Raw genomic sequence first — 20,672 nt, 5'->3', positions numbered from 1 at the left:
AGGCTGGCTAAAGCTCAGAATGAGTTCAGGGTTGGAAGAGAGGTTAGAAATAATAATTTAAAAAAAGGTTTATTTGGCTATGTCCGAAGTAAGAGAAAGAACAAGCAAGTGATAGGTCCTCTGCATAGGGAAGATGGAGAAATGCTATTGAGTGAAAGAGAGAAGGCAGAACTATTCAACATCTACTTTGCCTCTGTCTTCACCCAAAAGGAATGTGATGCCCAACCTGGTGATAACAGAATAGATGATGAAAGGAGGGAATGCAAGATAGGAAAAGAGGTAGTAAGGGAACACCTAGCTACTTTAAATGAATTCAAATCTCCAGGGCCTGATGAGCTGCATCCAAGGGAACTAAAGGAGCTTGCAGGTGTAATTTCAGATCCTTTGCCTATTATCTTTGAGAATTCTTGCAGAATAGGTCAGGTCCCTACTGACTGGATGTGGGCAAATATTGTCCCCATCTTCAAAAGGGGGGGAGGAAACCCAGATAATGGCTGACCAGTGAGCTTGACATCAATACCAGGGAAGGTCCTAGAACAGATAATTCAACAGTCGGTCTGTGAGCATTTAGAAAGGATGCTGTGATTACAAAGACCCAGCATGGGTTTCTCAGAAATAAGTCATGCCAGACCAATCTGACTTATTATTCTGATGGAATTACAAACTTGGTGGATCGGGGAAATGCTATGGACATAGTGTATCTCGATTTCAGTAAGGCTTTTGACAAAGTCCCCCATGATATTCTCATGAGGAAGCTGGTAAAATGTGGGTTGGACGAGGTAACTGTGAGGTGCATTTGTAGCTGGTTGACTGAACCCAGAGTACTTATTAATGGTTCCTCGTCATCCTGGGAAAGAGTTACAGAAGAGGTGCCACAGGGTTCTGTCCTGGGCCCATTGTTGTTTCATCTTTATAAATGACTTGGATGAAGGAATTGAGGGGGTGCCCTTCAAATTTGCAGATGACACCAAACTGGGAGGGGTAGCTAATGCCACAGAAGACAGAATCAGAATTCAAAATGACCGTGACAGATTGGAGAACTGGGTGCAAGCTAGAAAAATGAATCTCAGTAAGGACAAATGTAAGGTTCCGCACTTAGGCAGGAAGAACCAGATGCACAAATATAGGGTGTGGGAAACCTGGCTTACTAGCAGTACATGTGAAAGGATCTAGGGGTCTTTGTGGAACACAAGTTTAACATAAGTCAACAGTGTGATGCCCCAATAAAAAAGAGCTAATGCTATTCTAGGCTGCATCCACAGAAGTACTGTATAGTGTCCAGATCAAGGGAAGTAATAGTCCCACTCTATTCTGCCTTGGTCAGACCACACCTGGAATACTGTGTCCCGTTCTGGGCACCACAATTTAAGAAGGATGTTGACAGGCTGGAACGTGTGCAGAGGAGGGCAACCAAGATGATCAAAGGTATGGAAACTAAGTCTTATAAGGAGCGCTTGAAAGAGCTGGGTAGGTTTAGCCTGGAAAAGAGGAGACTGAGAGGAGATATGATTTTTGTTGTTGTGTTTAATCGTTTAGTCGAGTCTGACTCTTCGTGACCCCATGGACCGGAGATATGATAGCCATCTTCAAATATCTTAAGGGCTGTCACATGGAAGAGGGAGCAAGCTTGTTTTTTCCTGCTCTGCAGGGTAGGACTCGAGGCAATGGCTTCAAGTTACAAGAAGGAGATTCTGACTAAACATTCAAAAAAAACTTTCTGACAGTATTGGACTCCCCTTCCTTGGAAGTTTTTAGAGGTTGGAAAGCCATATGTCATGGATGCTTTAACTGAGATTCCTACATTGCAGGGGGTTGGAGTAGATGACTCTTGGGTCCCTTCTCTGATTCTGTTCTATGATTCTGCCTGGAAATACAGGGTGGAGGAACAGAAGCAAACATAATAATCCTTATTGTCTCACCTTCAATTTCTGCAACTGAATTTTCTGGGTGGCCTCAGCCAATGATGTGTTTAAATCTTCAATTTCAGAGCAAAGTTTTTCATTCTGAACAAAAGAACACAGAAAGGGGAGAAATCTCACGGATGTGAAAGACACACAAGAGCCAAGAGAGGGTAAGAACAAAAACACCACCACAACCATATGAAAAAAGAATGCCAGCATTTCCCAGGAATGTTCTTTTTTTCTGCAAAGAGAGAGGACAGGGCAATGAGGAGTCTCTCCCACCCACTTCCAGAGGATGGGCTGGTACCAATCTTTGCCCTGTCATCTCCATACACACTTGCACACCCCTCTCTGTTATCCATCCATGCAAGCAAAAGGCATGATCAGACCTTAAGGACACATTCCAGCCCAGCAAATACACTCAAGGAAGTGCTAAGCAGAAATAGTAAGGGGCCATGTCTGGGAGATTCCTGAGGGTCAGAAAGATAGGCTTGGGAGGGCCTCATTTAACCTCCAGGTCAAGGTTCCCCACCCCTGGCCTATAACCAACAAATGGGGGAGTCAAAGCCTTTGGCTAAGAAAGAAGAAACAATCTGGAAAGAAAAAGGTCAGCCCTGCATTCAAACTAACACTGGGGAACCCAACCATCATTTGACTACTGTAGGAGATTGTGGGAGCACAGTGCAGGGTTCTTGGCTCAGGGATTCGCACCCAAGCCACAGACAGATGAGAGTAGGATATTTTCAACAAGAGCCAAATTGTCTTCTCCATCCCACTTTGCTTCCAGGCACTCAGATGAACTCTGAAGGTTCAACTGCCTCAAGTTTTTAAATGACACTTCCCCACTCATGGCCGCTTTCTAGTTTCACCCCAGAAACCTCAAGACTGCCATTTCTCATGAGATCTGGGAACATGCTTCTGTTGCCTGTTTGTGAGACTGGCACACCTTGGATTTCATAATCTGTGCCAGGTGGGGCAGAGCCTCCACTGTCACAGGGATGGGGAAACCTCAAGACTTCCTAGAATGTCCACCTTGCCCTTCCATCAATCTGTTACTATCAAGCATGGCTTCAACACATTTTTATCAGAATAACATAATCCATGTACCTCCTTTTCTTTCACTTTTACAGCAAGGACTAATCCCTGGATAGTTTTGTCTCGTTTCAAAGCATTTATCTTTTCGACAGAAAGCTCCATCTCTCGTTCATGAAGTTCCTTCTGGAGTGACTGAAGATTAAAAGTAAATGCATACAGCTATCCTTTTTTCAACACACACATTTTCTATATTAAGAATACTTTCACATGCATCAAGCAAGAGAACAGCTCCTCACTCAGGGCAACTGCAATCTGGACCACATAAGCTTTGCCACAAGCCTTTCACTGTTGAGATGGGAAATCTTGACCTGGGCTGTGTTACTTCATGCTATGGCGGGCAGGGTAGGGGGGTTCCTGTAGCTGAATGTTCCTCCACTCAGAAATCTCTGTACTGTATACAGAAAACTGATGTGTAAGGGAGATGGCAAGATTAGAACTCTCCCTGAGAAGCTTGTTTTCTAAGTGCACAGAATTTTGGATACACAGCAGCATTCTCTCATGTGAATTCCCACCTCCTGCCTGAAGTGGCACAATGTAGATGCAGGTTGGCCACCATAAGAACTAGGCCTGAAGCTTTCCTGGCAAAGGTGCCCTATCCTACATATATGCTGCTTACCCAATATTTTGTCAAGCACAAAAGGAGCAATCCTTAACATTTATAATGTGGTTAAAACAACTCTTGCCTATTCTCCTACCTTTTAAGGCTGAAATACAACACAGCCAAAGTGGGATTTCTCAGAGCTGTCCAGGGCAGGTGCTTAGGGGGCAGTAGGATTGCTGTGCCATCCTGGAGCTGACACTGCAAGTGGGCCCAATGCCACTGCATAACAGCATTGAGACTGGCTTGGGATCCAACAGATTCTGAATCAGCTCAGTCCCACAACGCCTCCAGAATGCTCTACTGCATTCCACAATGTTGTGGCATGTTTGCTGGATGGAAGATAAGCATCTCACTGATGGAGTGATGAGAGGCCAAATTAGCTGTGAGAACTGAGCAGATGGATAGCGGTGCAAGGGAGAGATAAGGTGGAGGCTTTTTCCATGTGCTTCTCCACATGGCAAGACCCCAGGGCTGTGGAGATGGCTTAGGTAGCTTTAGAAAGGTGAGTGAGAGGTCTATCAATGTCTACAAGGCAGAAAAGCTAAACAGAAGCTCTGTTTTCAAAGGCAGTACACCAGGCAACCACCCTGCTTGTGGGCTTCCCACCACTGTGGGAGACAGGACACTGAACTAAACAGACTCTTCATCCAAGTTCTTTTCACACAGCACATTAAGTGTGAAATATGATGCCACAGGATGTAGCAACGGCCAACAATTCAGATGGCTTGAAAAGAGAATAAGAAACTGATGAGAGGGACGATAAAGCCATTGGGCTACTAGTCATGGTAGTTACATGCTAGCTCCAGGGTCAGAGGCAATGTGCCTCTGTATACCAGCTGCTGGAGAACCACAGTGGAGGAGGGGGAGGGCCAGGGTGTCCCAAAGGTATCTGGTTGCCCACTGTGCAGAAAAGGAATTTCACAGTTCTTTCCCAACAGTGTTTATGATGAATATTAAGCAGGCACCTTCACTGTAGAGTTTTTTGGCACCTCCTAAAAACTTGCTTCTTTAAGCAAGCCTACTCAGACGTGCATGTCTGACATGTATGTAACTTGACTGCAATGTATACTGTTAAAACTGATTATTTTATTTTGAAGACTATCACATTGAAAGCAGGTGTTAAAAGAAGGCTACCGGTAGCTTTTAATTTATATTAAACAACTTAAGAGGTTTTGATGATTAAGTGCTATATAATAAATCCTGATATAAAAATTAAAATAAATAAATAAAACAATATTTATTTATACTATTTATGTTCTGTCGTCCTGCAGGCCTCCAAGATGGCTGGTGGTTAAGTGAAATCCAGTGTGTAACAGAGGTAAGATTAAAAGGCAGAAGGCATGTGGAAAGGACATTGACGGAAAATATCCACTCCTCAGGCCTTCGATGCCACAGGTGCAACAGAGGTTATTCCAAATGGTGCTCTGCAGATGTGTGCTACTTAGCATCTAGGGTCCTGAGGCATGTTTTCATCTCCTAGAGGGTGGTGTGTCTTCTTATCTGGACTATTTATTCTTCCTGGCTCTTCCAGGTGATGGAAGCAGAGGATTGATGAAGCCTCTGCAGGCAACAGGGGGAGAGTGGGACAGGGGAGACTGACAGAAAATGTATTCTCTCCAAGTATTTCTGGGATACAACTCCCAGCATTCCTGACTATGAGCCTTGCTGGCTGGGGTTATTGGGATCTCCATCCTGACCAATGCCTGACAAAGTTTAACAACACACACTGCACTCCATGTAAAACCTTTTAATATTGGAAGCTCTCTCCTTGGCTAAAAGGAGCTTCAGCTCCTACTCACAGTAGAATAAAAGGACACCAGCAAAGGTTGTGCCTGCCAATACACAACAACTAGAAAGGAAAGGGAAAATTCAAGACGCACCGTGATCTTTTTTTCCAAGTCATGTTTTGCATTGTAGAATTCTGTTCTGAGAGCCTAAAGGAATAAAATCCTGTTTTCACACCAGTGTCAATTATTAGCTAGGTAAACAGCTATTAGGTTCTTTTATTTCCAATAAGAAAAAAACATTATATGTGTGAAATATACATAATTAAAATATACATCCTGGGAAACCACAAGGATTAATATTTGAAAAATCTGGCTTTTATGCAAAAGCAAATCTATGCCTCTCCTTTAACTCCCTATATTTGTTAGGCAGGATGTCCACATGCAGACACCCAAGTGTGAGAAGGAGAGGAGGGTAAGCTGAGCAGTCGTCATAGCTACAATATACAACCCACCTTTGCAGAAAAATCAAAGGAGTTTGGAAATCACACTTTTTATGATGAGAGTGTTTTAATCATCTTACTGTTTTTAACCATGTAAGATGCTGTAAGATGTGGACAGAGAAGCATGGTAAGAGTAATAAAATCAAGTCAGAAGTGCCTCCTATGCATCAATAAACCCAAACAAGGACTGAGCATGCACACTTTCCTCATGCAACTTTCCTCATGCAACGTCATGTAAATGACATATTTACATATTTATACAACTATTCCTCTAATGACCTTATGTGATTGTTCACACACACACACACACACCTATTTTTTCCTCACAACTCAGCAAAGAAAGTTAGGCTGATAGGATAGTGACTGACCCAAGGTCACTCGGTGAATTTCAGGGCTGAGTGGGGATTTGAATCCAATGCTCCCAATATACCAATATACCACCTGGTTCTGTGGCAGCAGAATGAATTATGCACAAAATAGTCGAACTTCTCAATAAAATAAAAACTATTATCAATATTTATAAACCTCTTTTCACCATAGATGCCAAAAAGCAGTTTATAGATCAACCAAAACAATATGGTACTTAAAATAAAAAGGGCAGTGAAAATGTCAGTTCCATCAACAGGCATAATAAGTACAGCTTACTTAAGACACCTGCTGAAATAGGAAAGCCATTGTCAAGCACCTGAAGTTCAAGAGTCAGGAGGCCTGTCTGATCTCAGCTGGGAGGGAGTGTCACAGAACTTGGCACACAATATTGAACGTATGGCTCCTGGTGGATACAAACCATATATCCAAGGACCACTAACAGAGCCTCCCTCAAACATGTAAGGAATCAGAATGTCTGTGGGCCTTGGAGGCGGTGGATTTGTGTCGGCAACAAGCTTGCCTCTTGCTCAGCCAATACAAAGTGCTCTGCCCAATCCCCTCTCCTGCCACCCACATCGAGTTTAGAGGCAAAAGAAAACTGAGTTCCTCATTTGCATCAGAAGGGTCTATGGGTTGGTTCAAAGATTACTGGTACTCCTTTTGGAACCAATCTGACCCTACAAATTAACCAGCTTTTCAGCAACATATGACTTTCAAAAACTACTAGCACTACAGTATAAATGATAGTAGAAGCAACAGGTACACCAATGTGGTAGAGTATTTAGAGCATTTGACTAGGACCTGGAAGACCAGGGTTCAAATCCATACCTGGTCATTAAGCTCACTTAAGTGACCTTGGGTTAGTCACTGTCTCACAGTGCAACCCACCTCACAGCTTTGTAATGGGGATAAAATGGGGAGGGGGAAGAATATTGAGCACCTTGGAGGAAATTACACAATATTGAGCACCTTGGAGGAAAGGTGGGATATAAATGGGATATAAATGCAATAATAATTATTATCTACATTTCTGAAACTTGATGACAGAGTGATCCATGCCTTCGAGAAAGAATTCATTAATTGTTTTACATTGCTAGAAGCCTGGAACAATAGGAACCAAATGAGAAGCAGTTGAGAAAGTGAGTGAAGTGGCTCATAGCCTGGTGGCTATCCCCTGTATGGTGTCCTGTTAAAGCATTTGACTAGGTCCTTGGAGCTCGGGGTTCAAAAACCCACTCAGCCATGAAGCTCACAGGGTTATATTGGGCCAATAGCCTTCTCTCAGCCCTGATTCACATGGTTGCTGGGAGAACAAAATGGGGAGGGGCAGATGCATGTATAACACCGTGAAGCCTTGGAAAGAAGGTGGAACAGAAAGGTAAAGATAAAAACAAAATAAGGGGGAAAAGCAAAGAGCATCTGCAGAAAAAAATTGCAAAAGAACAGCTCAGTATCAACTCAGCTTACAGACTGCTCCTGTGCTCGGTGGAAAAGTCATGCCTTAGATAACTGTGGGAAAACAACAAGGGTGACAAACAGGATCTTCTCAAGGGATGGCATTCCACCTTTCTTCCCTATTGATAGTCCTTACCTCCAGCTCCTTCTCTTTCTCAAGCACTAAAGCACCAGGATGATCTTGGATTTTTTCTTCTGACAAACTCTCCTCCAAAGATCTATTTCGGGACTCTGCTGCTTCCAAGCACTGGATTAAAGCTTCTTTATTTTTCAGAGACAGATTCAGTTGCTCAATACACCTAAAATTACAGAAACCGAACCATGATTATGATGATGACATAGGCAGAGCAGAAGGGGAAGACATAAGATCTGACTGATACATCTAGTCATTGAATGGACTTATCACAACTTGTCCCCACAACAAGCCCAATGAAAATGAAACAAAAGCAAGAGGCATTATCAGAGTTCAAGGACATTCCAGCCAGGCAAAATCACTTGGAATGTGAAGGCAGGCCAGTAAGGGGTGTAGTCAAGGGAGATCGGACCAATTTGACAAAATGAGTACTCATCCATAACAACAGCCTAACCTGTCCTTTTCTTCAAGCACTGCCATCACATCCAGATCCTGTGACTGCCTATTTGTAATCAAAGAAAGTTGCTGTTCGGCTGCAAGTCTTAGTACTTTCTCCTGCTCCGTCATTGCAAACGCTTTCTCTGCTTCTTCCTTCGCCACCTTAAGATCCTGTGCTCAGAAAATAAGAGATGCATGATGAACCAACCGTTCACGGCCAGTGAACTTTTGCAATACTTTCTCAAGCAATATTGACCCTCCTGGGCTCATTTGCCCAGCAAGGATCACCACTTGTGATGGAATTTAATATGACATGCACTTTTCTGGACCACAATAGACTTAATAACATACAAGAGGTAATGCCCTGAGAAAGTTACAGCTACATACTTGTATGGGAAAGAGAACTATTCATAGGCGCTCAGAAGAAAATGAAATGCAGGAGAGTACAGAGGATGATAATTACTTTGTGGCCATTCACCAAAAACAGTATTAGATAACACAGACATCCTGGTACACTGGTACAGGTCAGCCAATTAAGACATTTAGTGTGAGAAAATTCTCTTGATGTATTCCAATTCAACTGCTTAACTCTGCAATCCACTTTTGATGTTCTTTTGTTCAAGGATGACCACCTTAAAGACAGTTACTTGACAGTCTTCAGAGGCTAAAATATTCCTCCACCAGCTTTTCTATATTACCAGTCTGCAGGCAAGTAGGGTCTCAGCCAGCGTACCAGATGGAGCTGTCCTGGACACAGAATTGGCCTGCACCTCCATGGACAGCTGAGAGTCCAAAATGACCCCCAGGCTGCATACCTGGTCCTTCAGGGGCACAGTTACTCCATTCAGGACCAGGGAATCCCTGACACCTACTCACCCCGTCTCCCCAAAACAGTACTTCTGTCTTATTTTGGGATTCAATCTCAATCCATTAGCTGCCATCCAGCCTCCAGATACTTACACAGGACATTCAACACATTCACTGGTTCTGATTTAAAGGAAGTAGTGCTAGGTATCATCCGCATACTGGTGAACACACAGCCCAAACCCCCTGATTATCTCTCTCTGCAGCTTCATATAGATGCTAAAAAAAAACTAGGGGGGTGAAGACGGAGCCCTGTGATACCCCACAAGTGAGCACCCGGGGGTCTGAAAACTCACCTCCCAACACCACTTTCTGGACTCGAACACGGAGGAAGGAGGGGAACCACTACATAACAGTAACCCTCAGCTCCTAACCCCACCAGATGGTCCAGAAGGGCACTAGGTCTGGGCGATACTGTATCTGGCTTTCAATAGTGTGATATATCAGCAGCTAAACATCATGATATATTGATATATCTCAATATCTGAAATAAGGCAGGAACTATACAGAGGCAAACAGGACAATGTCTTGGCAACTGCTACTACTTAACGGTCTAAAATGGTTAAGTGATATTATCAATCACCTCAATATGTGTGCGGCCTAGCCCTAACACATACTGTGATTTGCAATATATTGCTAGGTCAAATATTAGGAAACAGTTATCACAATGTGAAATTCAAACTAGTTTTGCCCTAAAGGAAACCATGGTCAACAGCTTTCACCCCTGTCCTAGTCCACACAAAATCATTGACAAGCACTACCAAGGCGGTTTCAGTCCCATGATGGGGGCTGAATCCCGACTGGAAGGGATCCAAATGGTCTGCATCCTCTACATGTGCCTGGAGTTGCTCAGCGACCACCCACTCAATTATCTTTCCCAAGAATGGAAGAGTTGAGACTGGGTGATAATTGGTCATAATAGCCGGGTCCAATGATGGTTTTTTAAGAAGCGGCTTAAAACCCCTTCCTTAACCGGGTCCAGAAAGACTCCCTCACAGAGGAAAGCATTCAAAACCCCACAAAGCCGATTTCCCGGCCCTGCAAGATTCATAGCGTCCAAAAAGCCCAATCCCTCCCCTCCAACCTTTTCAACATTACTGTAAAGTGCAAGGGTGTGTGTGACTCAAATCAGGCATTTGGTAGCCTTGCCACCACTGGTGCTCTGCTTCCCCTGCATATCTGGCTGACTAATCACTGTAGTCAACAAGGGTGTCACCTCAGCTGCAGTAATTGCCAGCTGACCCTATATGCATATCCCAGTTCACCTTGGCCCATGAAGCCCTGGCCTCAGGGTTGGACCATAAGTCAGTCTGAGCAACCTATCACCACAAGTAGCAGCAGCAGTCTTAGTGCCTTGTTCCATTTGCCTTCTTGGAAATGCAGACCTGTACCCCTGACCTGCCTCTGGCACTTAAGATTTTTACTATGGCCTCGGCCCAGCCTCTTTAGACTTCATCCCTGCTTCCGCGAATGACAGTCAAGAGCAGGAACCCAACCCCAACCTGTCCCAAGGAAGGGAAGGGACAGTTACATGTCCATTGTTCACCCTACCTCAGAGAGAGACTGAATTACCTGAGTTTTTTCTTACTTAGGAAAGTGAGGGCTTATTCTCAGATTACTACTGAAAGACAACAAGTGCTCTCCTATAAGATCCAGCAAAGTATAATAGCAGAAACCATAAAACCACCTGCACATGCACTATGAAAACATATTGCCTTGCCTCCTCTAAGTGGCTTATCATGCACTTCAAGCTTTCTTCCACTTGCTGGACTTCCTTATGAGCCTCTTCCTTCAGACGCTTGATTTCAGCATCACCGCCTTGAGCCAAGCTTTCCACTGCTTTACTGCAAAAAGCACAGATCCTTTTAGAAATTTAGGAGAAGATTGTCACCAGACTTCGCTCACTACCTAATAAATCAGAATCAGCATTACTATAATGTTATTACCAATATCTCAGCCTAACCAACATTGCAACATTTTGGTGAGGATGAAGTAAGAAGGGAATTATGTACATGATCCTGGGTTTCTTGGAGGAAGTTTACTTGGTTATTTTAAAGCATTTATAAACAGCTTATTTTTTTAAAAAAAAATCTCTAAGTGATATAAAATATAAAAACAAAACAATAAATAATATATTTAAAACAAAATAACATAAAACTGACAAAATAGCAATATAAAAACAAGCAAAGCAGGTATTATTCAGGGGATTCAAAAGTTGAAATAAAGATCTGTCCCTCCACCAGATGGCTTATTTCTTATTTGTCTGTCTGGATTCCTGGTCACCAATAGTGATTTGTTCAGGAAAAGGCTGGCTCAAGGACAGAGAGACAAGATCCTATTGGCGGGAGAGGAAGATTTTTTGAATGTAGCACACAAGTTCCTTACATGCAAAGGGATATGACAGCATATCAGTGTCATTTCAAGAAACTTGGTTCAACTGTTTGAACTGGCACTGCATGAAGAGAAAAAGTGTACCTCTTTAATAAGAGTGACTTTCCCAGTACAAAAACCAAAAATACTAGCCCTAGTGTTGCCATATCTTAAAGAGCAAAAAAAGAGGACGCATTTGCAGGCTTTTAACTACAGATCGCTTTGATGACTCTCATTTTAAATACCCCTACTATATGTAGGCTATAGAAGTTGTGATATATTGCTGGCAGCAATGTTCTTAACTTTAATAATAATAATAATAATAATACATATTGCTCCCTCACTTGCCACATGAAAGTATTTGGGCTCATGTTCACATCTTTGTGAACATAAGCATGCACAGAACTATTTATTAAACTGTTTAGCATGTACATATGGACTCTTCTTAAGGGCAGGCGGATGTTAACTCTTGCCCTCCCAGACTCCTTCTCCATGATCTTATAGCTGACCTTTTAGTTCAGCCACAAGAGAAGGGATTTATACAATATGTAGCTGGTTTAGGATGCTGTTCTGTTGTGATTCTGTGCTGCAGACCAGCTTAGCCAGGTGTTTTAGATCTCAGTCTAATGCACTAGGAAAGTTTTCTTAGGTTACTAAAAACAAAAACAACAACAAAATGGACATTTTGCCAAATTTCAAAAATCTGCCCAGACAGAAATTTTAATCGTGAAAAAGAGAACGTGTCCGGGGAAAAGAGAACATATGACAACCAGACCTGAAAGAGATGGCGTGTCTTGGGAAAAAGGGCATATGGCAACCCTGCAGGCTAATCAAAGACTCCATCTAGAATGCAGACTGCACAGGCTAATCTCTGAATAGAAACCTGGGAGAAAGCAGCAATTGCTAAAAGAGCATGACACCTTCAAAGGAGGGCAAAGGATGAAAAATGAAGATGACACTTACGAAGCCTTGATGAGCAATCGCTCTCGCTCCTGCAGTTCTCGTTTCAAGCTTTCCAATTCAACTTTGAGTTCAATGTTCTAGTAGAACAAGGGAAGAAAAATAGTAGCCACCTCAGCTCAGGAAAACTGAGAGTCCCACCTTCCCAGCATCTCACCCACCACAATATCCAATTTACATTAAGCAACTGGGGAATGAAACATTTACATGACTTTATACCTCAAAACAGTCAAACAAAAACAAATACAGTGGACCCTCCGGATACAAATTTAATTTGTTACGGGGGTCTGTGTGCACCCTGAAAATTTCGTAAGAAGAGGCGCCGCTTCTGCGCATGCGCACACAGAGAAACCCCAAAGTATACACTTCTGGGTTTGCCGCGTTCACAACCCGAAAGTTACATTACCCGAAGGTAACGTAACCTGAGGGTTCACTGTAATCATCTGTTTAAAACAAGGGCAGGGAAACCTTTCTCAGCCCAAGAGCCACATTCCCTTCTAGACAATGTTCCAGGGGGGCAGATGCCAGGGTTTTGTGGAGCCAGAGACAAAATCAGGTAGAGTAAAGAATGCATATTTAACCTTTATACAGTAAACTAGTTTTTACACATTTTTACCAGGCAAAAACACTCATGGGGAGAATGGGACAGAATTGGTGAGTGGCATGGCCTAGGGAGAAGAGATAGTCTGGAGTGTTTCAAGGGCCAGATAAACAAGTCTGGAGGGCCACATTCAGTCTCCGGGTCTGAGATTCTCCATCCCTGGTTTAGGAAAGATGACTAAATGCATATTTCACACAATTACATCTAATTCTTCTAGAGTTACTGTAAATGTACTTTGATGCTGGAAATTTGGCTACATCCTATGAAGAGCTACCAGGACACAAAGCAGCAACCCATAGAGATGCCCCAGATTTGATCATCTTGTTAGGCAGAAAAAGGTTCTCATGTACTAGAGGGACTCTGTCTATGCAGGCTGTCCTCAGCAGGCAGGGTAGTAATAGTAATAAAATAATAATAATAATAATAATAATAATAATAATAATAATAATGACTTGCTTTTCAGGCTAGGACTTTGTATTGGCAATAACAATCTTTAATGGCCCTGGGCTTGTTCTGAGTGCACAGTCCAGCATCAGTGGTCTCAAACTAGGCAACAGATATACAAATGCAATATACCTCTGAATATCAACTGTGGGGAATAACTCTTGTGTTCATGCCTTCTTGCAGGCTTCCTGGTAGCGTCCAGTTGGCCACTGTGGGAAACAGGATCCAGGACTGGAAAGACCTTTGGCCTGGTCCAGGAGTGCTCTTCTTAAGATGGCAATTTCAACAATAAATTGCACAGAATAATGTTCTCACAGATCTATATACATCACGAGTCATATAATAATGCAATTCTTAAATTCCAAGGGGATGCTAAAATACTCCCATAAATAAAAGTGTCGGGAGAGCCAAGGACATATACAAATGTAAGAGCCCTGCTGGATCAGACCAAAGGCCCATCTGGTCCAGAAACCTAGTCATTGTGGGGATGACTGTGGGGAGCCCATATGAAACACAGAAAAGCAACAGCGCTTCATACATACAGAAGATTCAGACTGAAGATTTGAATTGATACAGTTCATTTAATTATACTTTACATTCAAACACTGTTCAAATATGTTCCAACATTGCAAAAGATTGTAATTTAAAACCATCTTGCTCCCCTGAGCCTCAGCAGTTGCGAGAGCTTAACCACAGTGAGAGCAATCCAAATCCATTCAAACCAATCTTCAGTATTTAGCTAAACTATCACCTCTGGTTGCTTAAGAATCCCACTAAGTAAATTAGGTTCAGAGGCAGCCAATATCAACAGCTGTTGCCTTACAAGCATTCATCCATTTATTCACAGACATTGCTGCCTTATCTGCAGGTCTTCAACATTACTACTATTACATCTCCAGAATATATCTATCCCCTTTAACATGAGGGTCACTTATTAAAGATTTACCCTGACACACCTCCGGTTATCGTAGGAGGATGAAATTGCACATTTATAATGATACATCTCTCCATAGTTAACGTGGTAATTTGTAGCCCTGAACTCCAAACAGTTTCTCTGCTACAGGTAGTGAAGTGGAGTAATGTCTGATGGAACCAGTTGAATGCAGAGTGGTCATCAGGTTCATGTACTTGAAAGGGCACACACGACAGAAGACATTTGATGAGATGAAAGTGGGCTTATGGGGAGGATGGCGTAGTCAAGCACTGGCATCATCAGTTCAAGTGTGGTCAGACTTTGGGGGAAACGGCTCCCATTCCTGGGCAACCACAGTCTGCCATTGATGAAGACACCATTCGGCAAGTGGGGGCTGCCATTTTGGAGGATCGCCACATTACCATTCACCAAACAGCTGCAGGTGTCAAGGTAAGTGTGGGCTCTGTAGAAAAAAATCATCCATGACCATTTGCACATGGGAAAGGTGTCCATACAGTGGACTCACTGGCTGCTGATGCCTTTCCAGAAGCAGGAACGAGTCACATGCTCATGGGCTCTTTTGGCCATGTGTCACGAAAACCATGATGACTTCTTCGCCAGACTAATTACTCAGGACGAAACATGGGTCCATCATTATGACCCAGAGACTAAATCCCAGTCCAAACAATGGAAGCACTCTGCCTCACTACCTCCAAAGAAGGCATGTATCCAACCGTCAGCTGGCAAGGTCATGCTCATGGTCTTTTGGGACCAGCACAGAGTAGTGATGATGGATTTCCTGACAAAGGGTACCATTACCGGGACATACTACTGCTGCAGAAATTGCTGAAGGCCATCGAAATTGAGAGGTATGGTATGCTGACCAAAGGTGTCCGCCTCCTGCAGGATTAACACCCTGATTCATAGCTTGCATGTTGCTCAGACAGAAGCACGGTCCTGTGACTATGAAATCCTTCCTCACCCCCGTTATTCTCCCAACCTTGCACTATCTGACTTCCACCTCTTTCCAACCATGAAGTTATTTTTGAAGGGCAAGCTTTTTACAGACAATGAAATGCTGATTTCTGATGTCAAGTTGTGGCTTCTGACGCAACCTGCCAACTTCTACAGACGAGGTCTCCACAGCTGCATAGAGCGATGGGAGAAGTGTGTGACTCTTGCTGGTAGCTATGTAGAGAAGGACTAATAACTGTGTCCAGTTTTGTTTGTCTCAGTCCACAGGAAGTACATCAGGGGAAATCTTTAATGAGGACCCCTTGTATTTCCCAGGCATAAGATACCATTTAAAGGAGGGGTCAGCAGACTTTTTCATCAGGGGGCCAGTCCACTGTCCCTCACACGTTGTGGGGGGCCAGACTATATTTTGAAAAATATAAATACCCTGCAAGTAGGTCCTGCAGCTGCCTCCAGACCTGGAGGAGGAACACACTCTGCACACGCTCAGGAGCATGTCCGGGTGTCACCCACTCACCAGCGTTGTTGACAAGCAACAGCTGCTCCATCAGCCCGTCCCTGCGGAGCTCCCAGGCAACGCACACCACATACTATGGCTCATTGTCCAAGGCCAGGTCAGTGGGCAGGCCACGCACACAAACCCAGGAGAGGACCCCCCCCCATCCAAACAATGACTATCATCGGTGCAGGTAAGAAAAAATAATAATTTTAAATTTTATCATCTACAATACTGTCTGGCCTGCCTGGTACTCTTGCATGGAATGTGTCCTTTTAAAATGCATCTGTGGGTTATTTGTGGGACCTGCCTGGTGTGCATAGTGTGCATAGGAATTCATTCAAAAAAATATAGTCTGGCCCCCCACAAGGTCTGAGGCACAGTGGACCTGCTGAAAAAGTTTGCCGACCCCTGATGTAGAGAATGCTTGACTAGATTTTTAAACATAGAACTGATGAATTCATGTATTCTGCAGCGAATATGCTTAGGAACCTAGTCGGAGAGTATGTCTTGCCTTCTCACGTGTTCTCTGTTCTCATTTTAGTAAAGAGTTAGACACACGGGAAGCTGCCTTATACCAAGTCAAACTAATGGTCCACAATGACTGGCAGCAGCTCTCCAGGGTTTCAGGCAGGAGACATTCACAGCTGAGGAATGTTGGTGATTGGACCTGGGACCTTCTGCATGCAAAGTGAGTGCTTGATCACTGAGCTATGGAGATACAGATTTAAACATTAATATGCTTAGTTTGTTACAAACCACCAGGGTGGATAAAAATCAATGATTTTTAAAATATATATATATATATATATATATATATATATCAAAAATTGGATTTTTTTATTTAAATTGGATTTTTTTATTTAAATTGGATTTTTTTTTTATTTAAATTGGATTTTTTTAAAATAAAATGCTTTTTGGGGAAAATATATTACCATCCAAAGGTTATTCAATCATGAAATAAAGATTAGTTTTTTAATTATGTAGAATAAGGCTGTATATGTTTAATTTTTTGGTAAATAAATTCCATTAATCCATTCACAATGTCATTTATGCTCTTCCAGAGGTTTTTGTAAGATTATTGGGCAGTTTCTTTGTCTACAAGATATTATCGCAGATGCTTGGTTTACTTTTGCAGTTCTCAAAACTGAATTTGACTCAGCAGAGATCACATGCCTCTTCTTCACAGCAAAAATGTTATATAACATGAACAGAGTTGAGAAAAAGACCTTAATCCTATTGTTCTACAAACCTATGAATACAGAATCAACCCCTTCAGTGTTAAGTTTCAAGAAGTTCAGTGAACAGAATAGAAACAATATTTTTCTGATTGTTTGGAGTGGAATGGATCTAATAAATCTATTTAAATTGTTATTATTAAGGTAATGATTATTTTTCTCCTTCCTAAGTACAACAGAAAAGTTGTCCAAATATGAATGATTAACCTATTAAACTGGGGATAAAAAACTAATATTAATATCTACTTGCATATTAAAGTTATAGCAGCAATAATTAGTCTTTATGTAGAAAACTGTGATTTAAATCAAGCCTTACTGACTAGTGATTTAAATCGTGATTTAAATCAAATCCACCCTGCAAACCACCATTTATTACTTATTTGTTGTAAGCCGCCAAGACAACTATGTTATGAGGTGCATGCAAAGGCCACAAATAAATTAATTTTAAAATTGAAGCTTCTTCTTGGATGCTGCCTGCCCATAGTGACGAGAAATGTTTACAGTTCACCAGCAAACCAGAATCAGAACCATGGTTTGAGACGCATTCTAAAAATCGACTTGTACTCCATTGTTACAAGTAATGCTCCACCTACCATGTTTCCCCTATTTTAAGTCACCGTCTATTTTCCCCCTCAAGAAAACACACTATGGCTTATTTTCAGGGGATGTGTTATTTTTATTACATAAGCACGCACAGAACGACGGCGCTGGAAACTTACCAAGCGACTGCGCTGCTGTGAGGCTCCTGGGGAGCCGGTTAGTCCGCCTTATCCCTGAAGGCTGGAGGGATTTTATTTGTCCCCCCCTTGGGGGGAGCAACAGCCAACAGAGAGTTGTGGCTTTTCCCCCTCCAGCTCAGCCTGGCCACAGGTGGCTCATTGTCACCGCGTTGTGCCCTCCAGTTGTGCGCCGCACGCACGCCTCGCCAGCCAGCCTGAGCAACAAACAGGAGCCAGAGCGGGTGGCTGGAGAGATCGAGGCGGGCGCTGGAGTCCCCAGTGAGCACTCAGCCCCCAGAATATAAAGGCATGGCTCTCCCGGGAGGGAGGGGGGTTCGTGCTTTCTTGGCCGGCTGGCCACTCGCTTTTTGTTCCCCAAACGCAACAAAGTCGCGCATCTTTGGTGGTGCTTCGTCCTCCATGCACCCTGCTCAATGTGTGCAGTGGAGGGAGCTTTGGTTTGGGAGCGGGCAAAGATGGTGGGGGGAGAGGTGCTGCTCAAAGAAAAAAACTCCGAGCCGCTTAAAAAAACTAAAGCCCAGCCGTGCTGCCTGTGCCTTTAACGGGAAATTGAGCGGAGGGTGGAGGCAGACTGCTTCGTAAGCACATGAGAAGGTGGATCAGGCTGGAGCTGTTGCCGGGACGCATCGTGTCCAGCCCCGCCTCTTCCTTGGCGCCCTCCAGAACTGCGCCTATCACTGTGGCTTATTTTCGGGGTAAGGCTTATATTTCGCAAATGTGAGAAAATCCTGTTATGGCTTAATTTATGACTATGTCCTAAAATAGGGGAAACACGGTACACAGACTGCTGCATCAGGGCATTTAGTTTAGGATGCTGGGGCTGAGAGGATGGAAGATAAAAGCGAACGAGCAGCTCAAAATTATGTATTGGCCATTCCTTGTCTGGGAGCTCAAACCATGATTTGGGTTCTGATCTATGGTTAGCACAAACCAAGGTTTGATGTGACATCTGAATTATGCCAGGCAAAACATCCACAAAATGAACAGTTGCTTTAAACGAGGCATTAGCAGCTGCAAAAATGGCACTCACTACAGGGAATCAACAGCTGGATTTTTTTGTTAAATAGGATATTATCTCTAGCATTCATTTGATCATTTCTCTGTATGGCCTTACAGAACAAAGAAGCAAAAGAAAATGCAAGCAAGAGAAGTAGACAGCTTATATTAACATGGATCATCTTTCTGCTGCAGTTTGATGTGCAAGGATTATAATGTAATTTCTGAAAGCCTTTGTTTTACTGATAAAAGTGTCAGACCGAACAAGCAATTTAAATTAAGTAGGAAGGAAGCTCTTTGATTAGAACTCCTAGTAATGGAATTGTTTTATTTTAGAACTGAAACAGCATCGTTTAAAAAGTAATCCTACACATCATACAAAGGTCATTCAAAACCCCTTATTACTGTACATCTCATAGCTGAAATATAACAAAGGCATTCTAACACCCGGGAATTTATGTTTAAGCAAATCCATAACTAGAATAACTGGCTTAAAAAATAAAGGAACACAGTCCTGCACCTCTTTATTCAGAAGTCCTGCTGTATCCTATGGGGGCTTATCCCCAATTACAGGTGAAACTTGAAAAATTAGAATATCGTGGAAAAGTCCATTTATGTAAGCAATTGTTTTCATTAGCTACTGGAGTTTAATAAACGGGAGAGACTCATGACATGCAAAGGGAGATATGTCAAGCCTTTATTTGTTATAATTGTGATGATTATGGCGCACAGCTGATGAAAACCCCAAAGTTGAAATTGTTAATTTGGGGTTCTCATCAGCTGTACACCATAACCATCACAATTATAACAAATAAAGGCTTGACATATCTCCCTTTGCATGTCATGAGTCTATCTCATTATTAGTTTCACCTTTTAAGTTGAATTACTGAAAGAAATGAACCTTTCCACGATATTCTAATTTTTCAAGTTTCACCTATAAATGTATCAAGGTTGCAGCCACAATGTACAGGGGCTGAAGTAACCCAGCCGCAACATGAGTGGCCATGGAGAATGGCTTTATTGAATCAGGCCATCGAAGAGTAGAAGTGGGACTGTGTTCCACCAAGACCCCTAGATCCTTTCCACACATACAGGGGTACCTCGGTTTTCTAACAGCTTAGTTCACGAACAACTTGGAACTCGAACGCTGCAAACCAGGAAGTCAGTTTTCCGGTTTGCAAACTTTGCTTCAAAAGCCAAACGTGCTCCGTTTTGAGTCCTGAGCTTCCGTTTTTACTGTTGCACTAATTTGCATGCACCCATTGTAATTCAAGTCTTCTGTTTCCAACTGCAGTGTTCTGAGGTGATATTTGGAGCTTATATTTGGTGCTTTTGTTTTCGCTACTTATTTTGCATTTTTTGTTTTTGAGGCTTTTTCGGTTCATTTGTTTTTGTGACTGTGTGGAACCCAGTTCAGCTACTGACTGTGTGACTGCGGAAATGGATAAAAGTCCCCCATCCAAACAATGACTATCATCAGTGCAGGTAAGAAAAAAAATATTTTTATTTTTATCATCTATAGTACTGATTTATTTTATAGTACAGTGCATTGATTATTGCTTTCATTTTATGGATCAATGGTCTCGTTAGATCAGGGGTCAGCAAGGCTTACCGGCCATGGGACGGATCACTCCCGTGGAGATCATCTGTTGAAATCACCTGCATAGAAATGATTTTTGGCATCTGGGCATGCTCAGAAGTGATTTTCGGTATCTGCACATGCGCAGACGCGATTTCTGGTGCCACTCGGTGAGTCCCCTCACCACGCCGGTTTAGCGCAGCACACAGAGGACTCGCCGAGCGAGCAGCTCAGTTTGGGGGCAGCTCAGGGGCCAGTAAAACAGTTTTTGCGGGGC

The 20,672-nt window shown here is 42.8% G+C and overlaps 1 protein-coding gene across 1 annotated transcript in view; it reads right to left on the bottom strand.

Moving 5' to 3' along the window:
• The window catches only part of CDK5RAP2 (CDK5 regulatory subunit associated protein 2), a 144,501-nt gene that overhangs the window by 107,301 nt on the left and 16,528 nt on the right, over positions 1–20,672 (bottom strand). The window contains exons 5-11 of the mRNA XM_033138209.1: positions 12,417–12,493; positions 10,804–10,927; positions 8,236–8,390; positions 7,785–7,947; positions 5,478–5,531; positions 3,009–3,128; positions 1,920–2,003 (exon numbers count right to left, since the gene is read on the bottom strand). Of these exons, the coding sequence (XP_032994100.1) occupies positions 1,920–2,003; positions 3,009–3,128; positions 5,478–5,531; positions 7,785–7,947; positions 8,236–8,390; positions 10,804–10,927; positions 12,417–12,493 (777 nt within the window). The remainder of the gene's footprint in view (positions 1–1,919; positions 2,004–3,008; positions 3,129–5,477; positions 5,532–7,784; positions 7,948–8,235; positions 8,391–10,803; positions 10,928–12,416; positions 12,494–20,672) is intronic.

Source organism: Lacerta agilis, chromosome Z, assembly GCF_009819535.1.
Source record: "Lacerta agilis isolate rLacAgi1 chromosome Z, rLacAgi1.pri, whole genome shotgun sequence".
Lineage (NCBI taxonomy): Eukaryota > Metazoa > Chordata > Lepidosauria > Squamata > Lacertidae > Lacerta > Lacerta agilis.
Note: the sequence above shows the minus strand (reverse complement) of the source record. Positions and strands in the feature narration are given on the sequence as shown.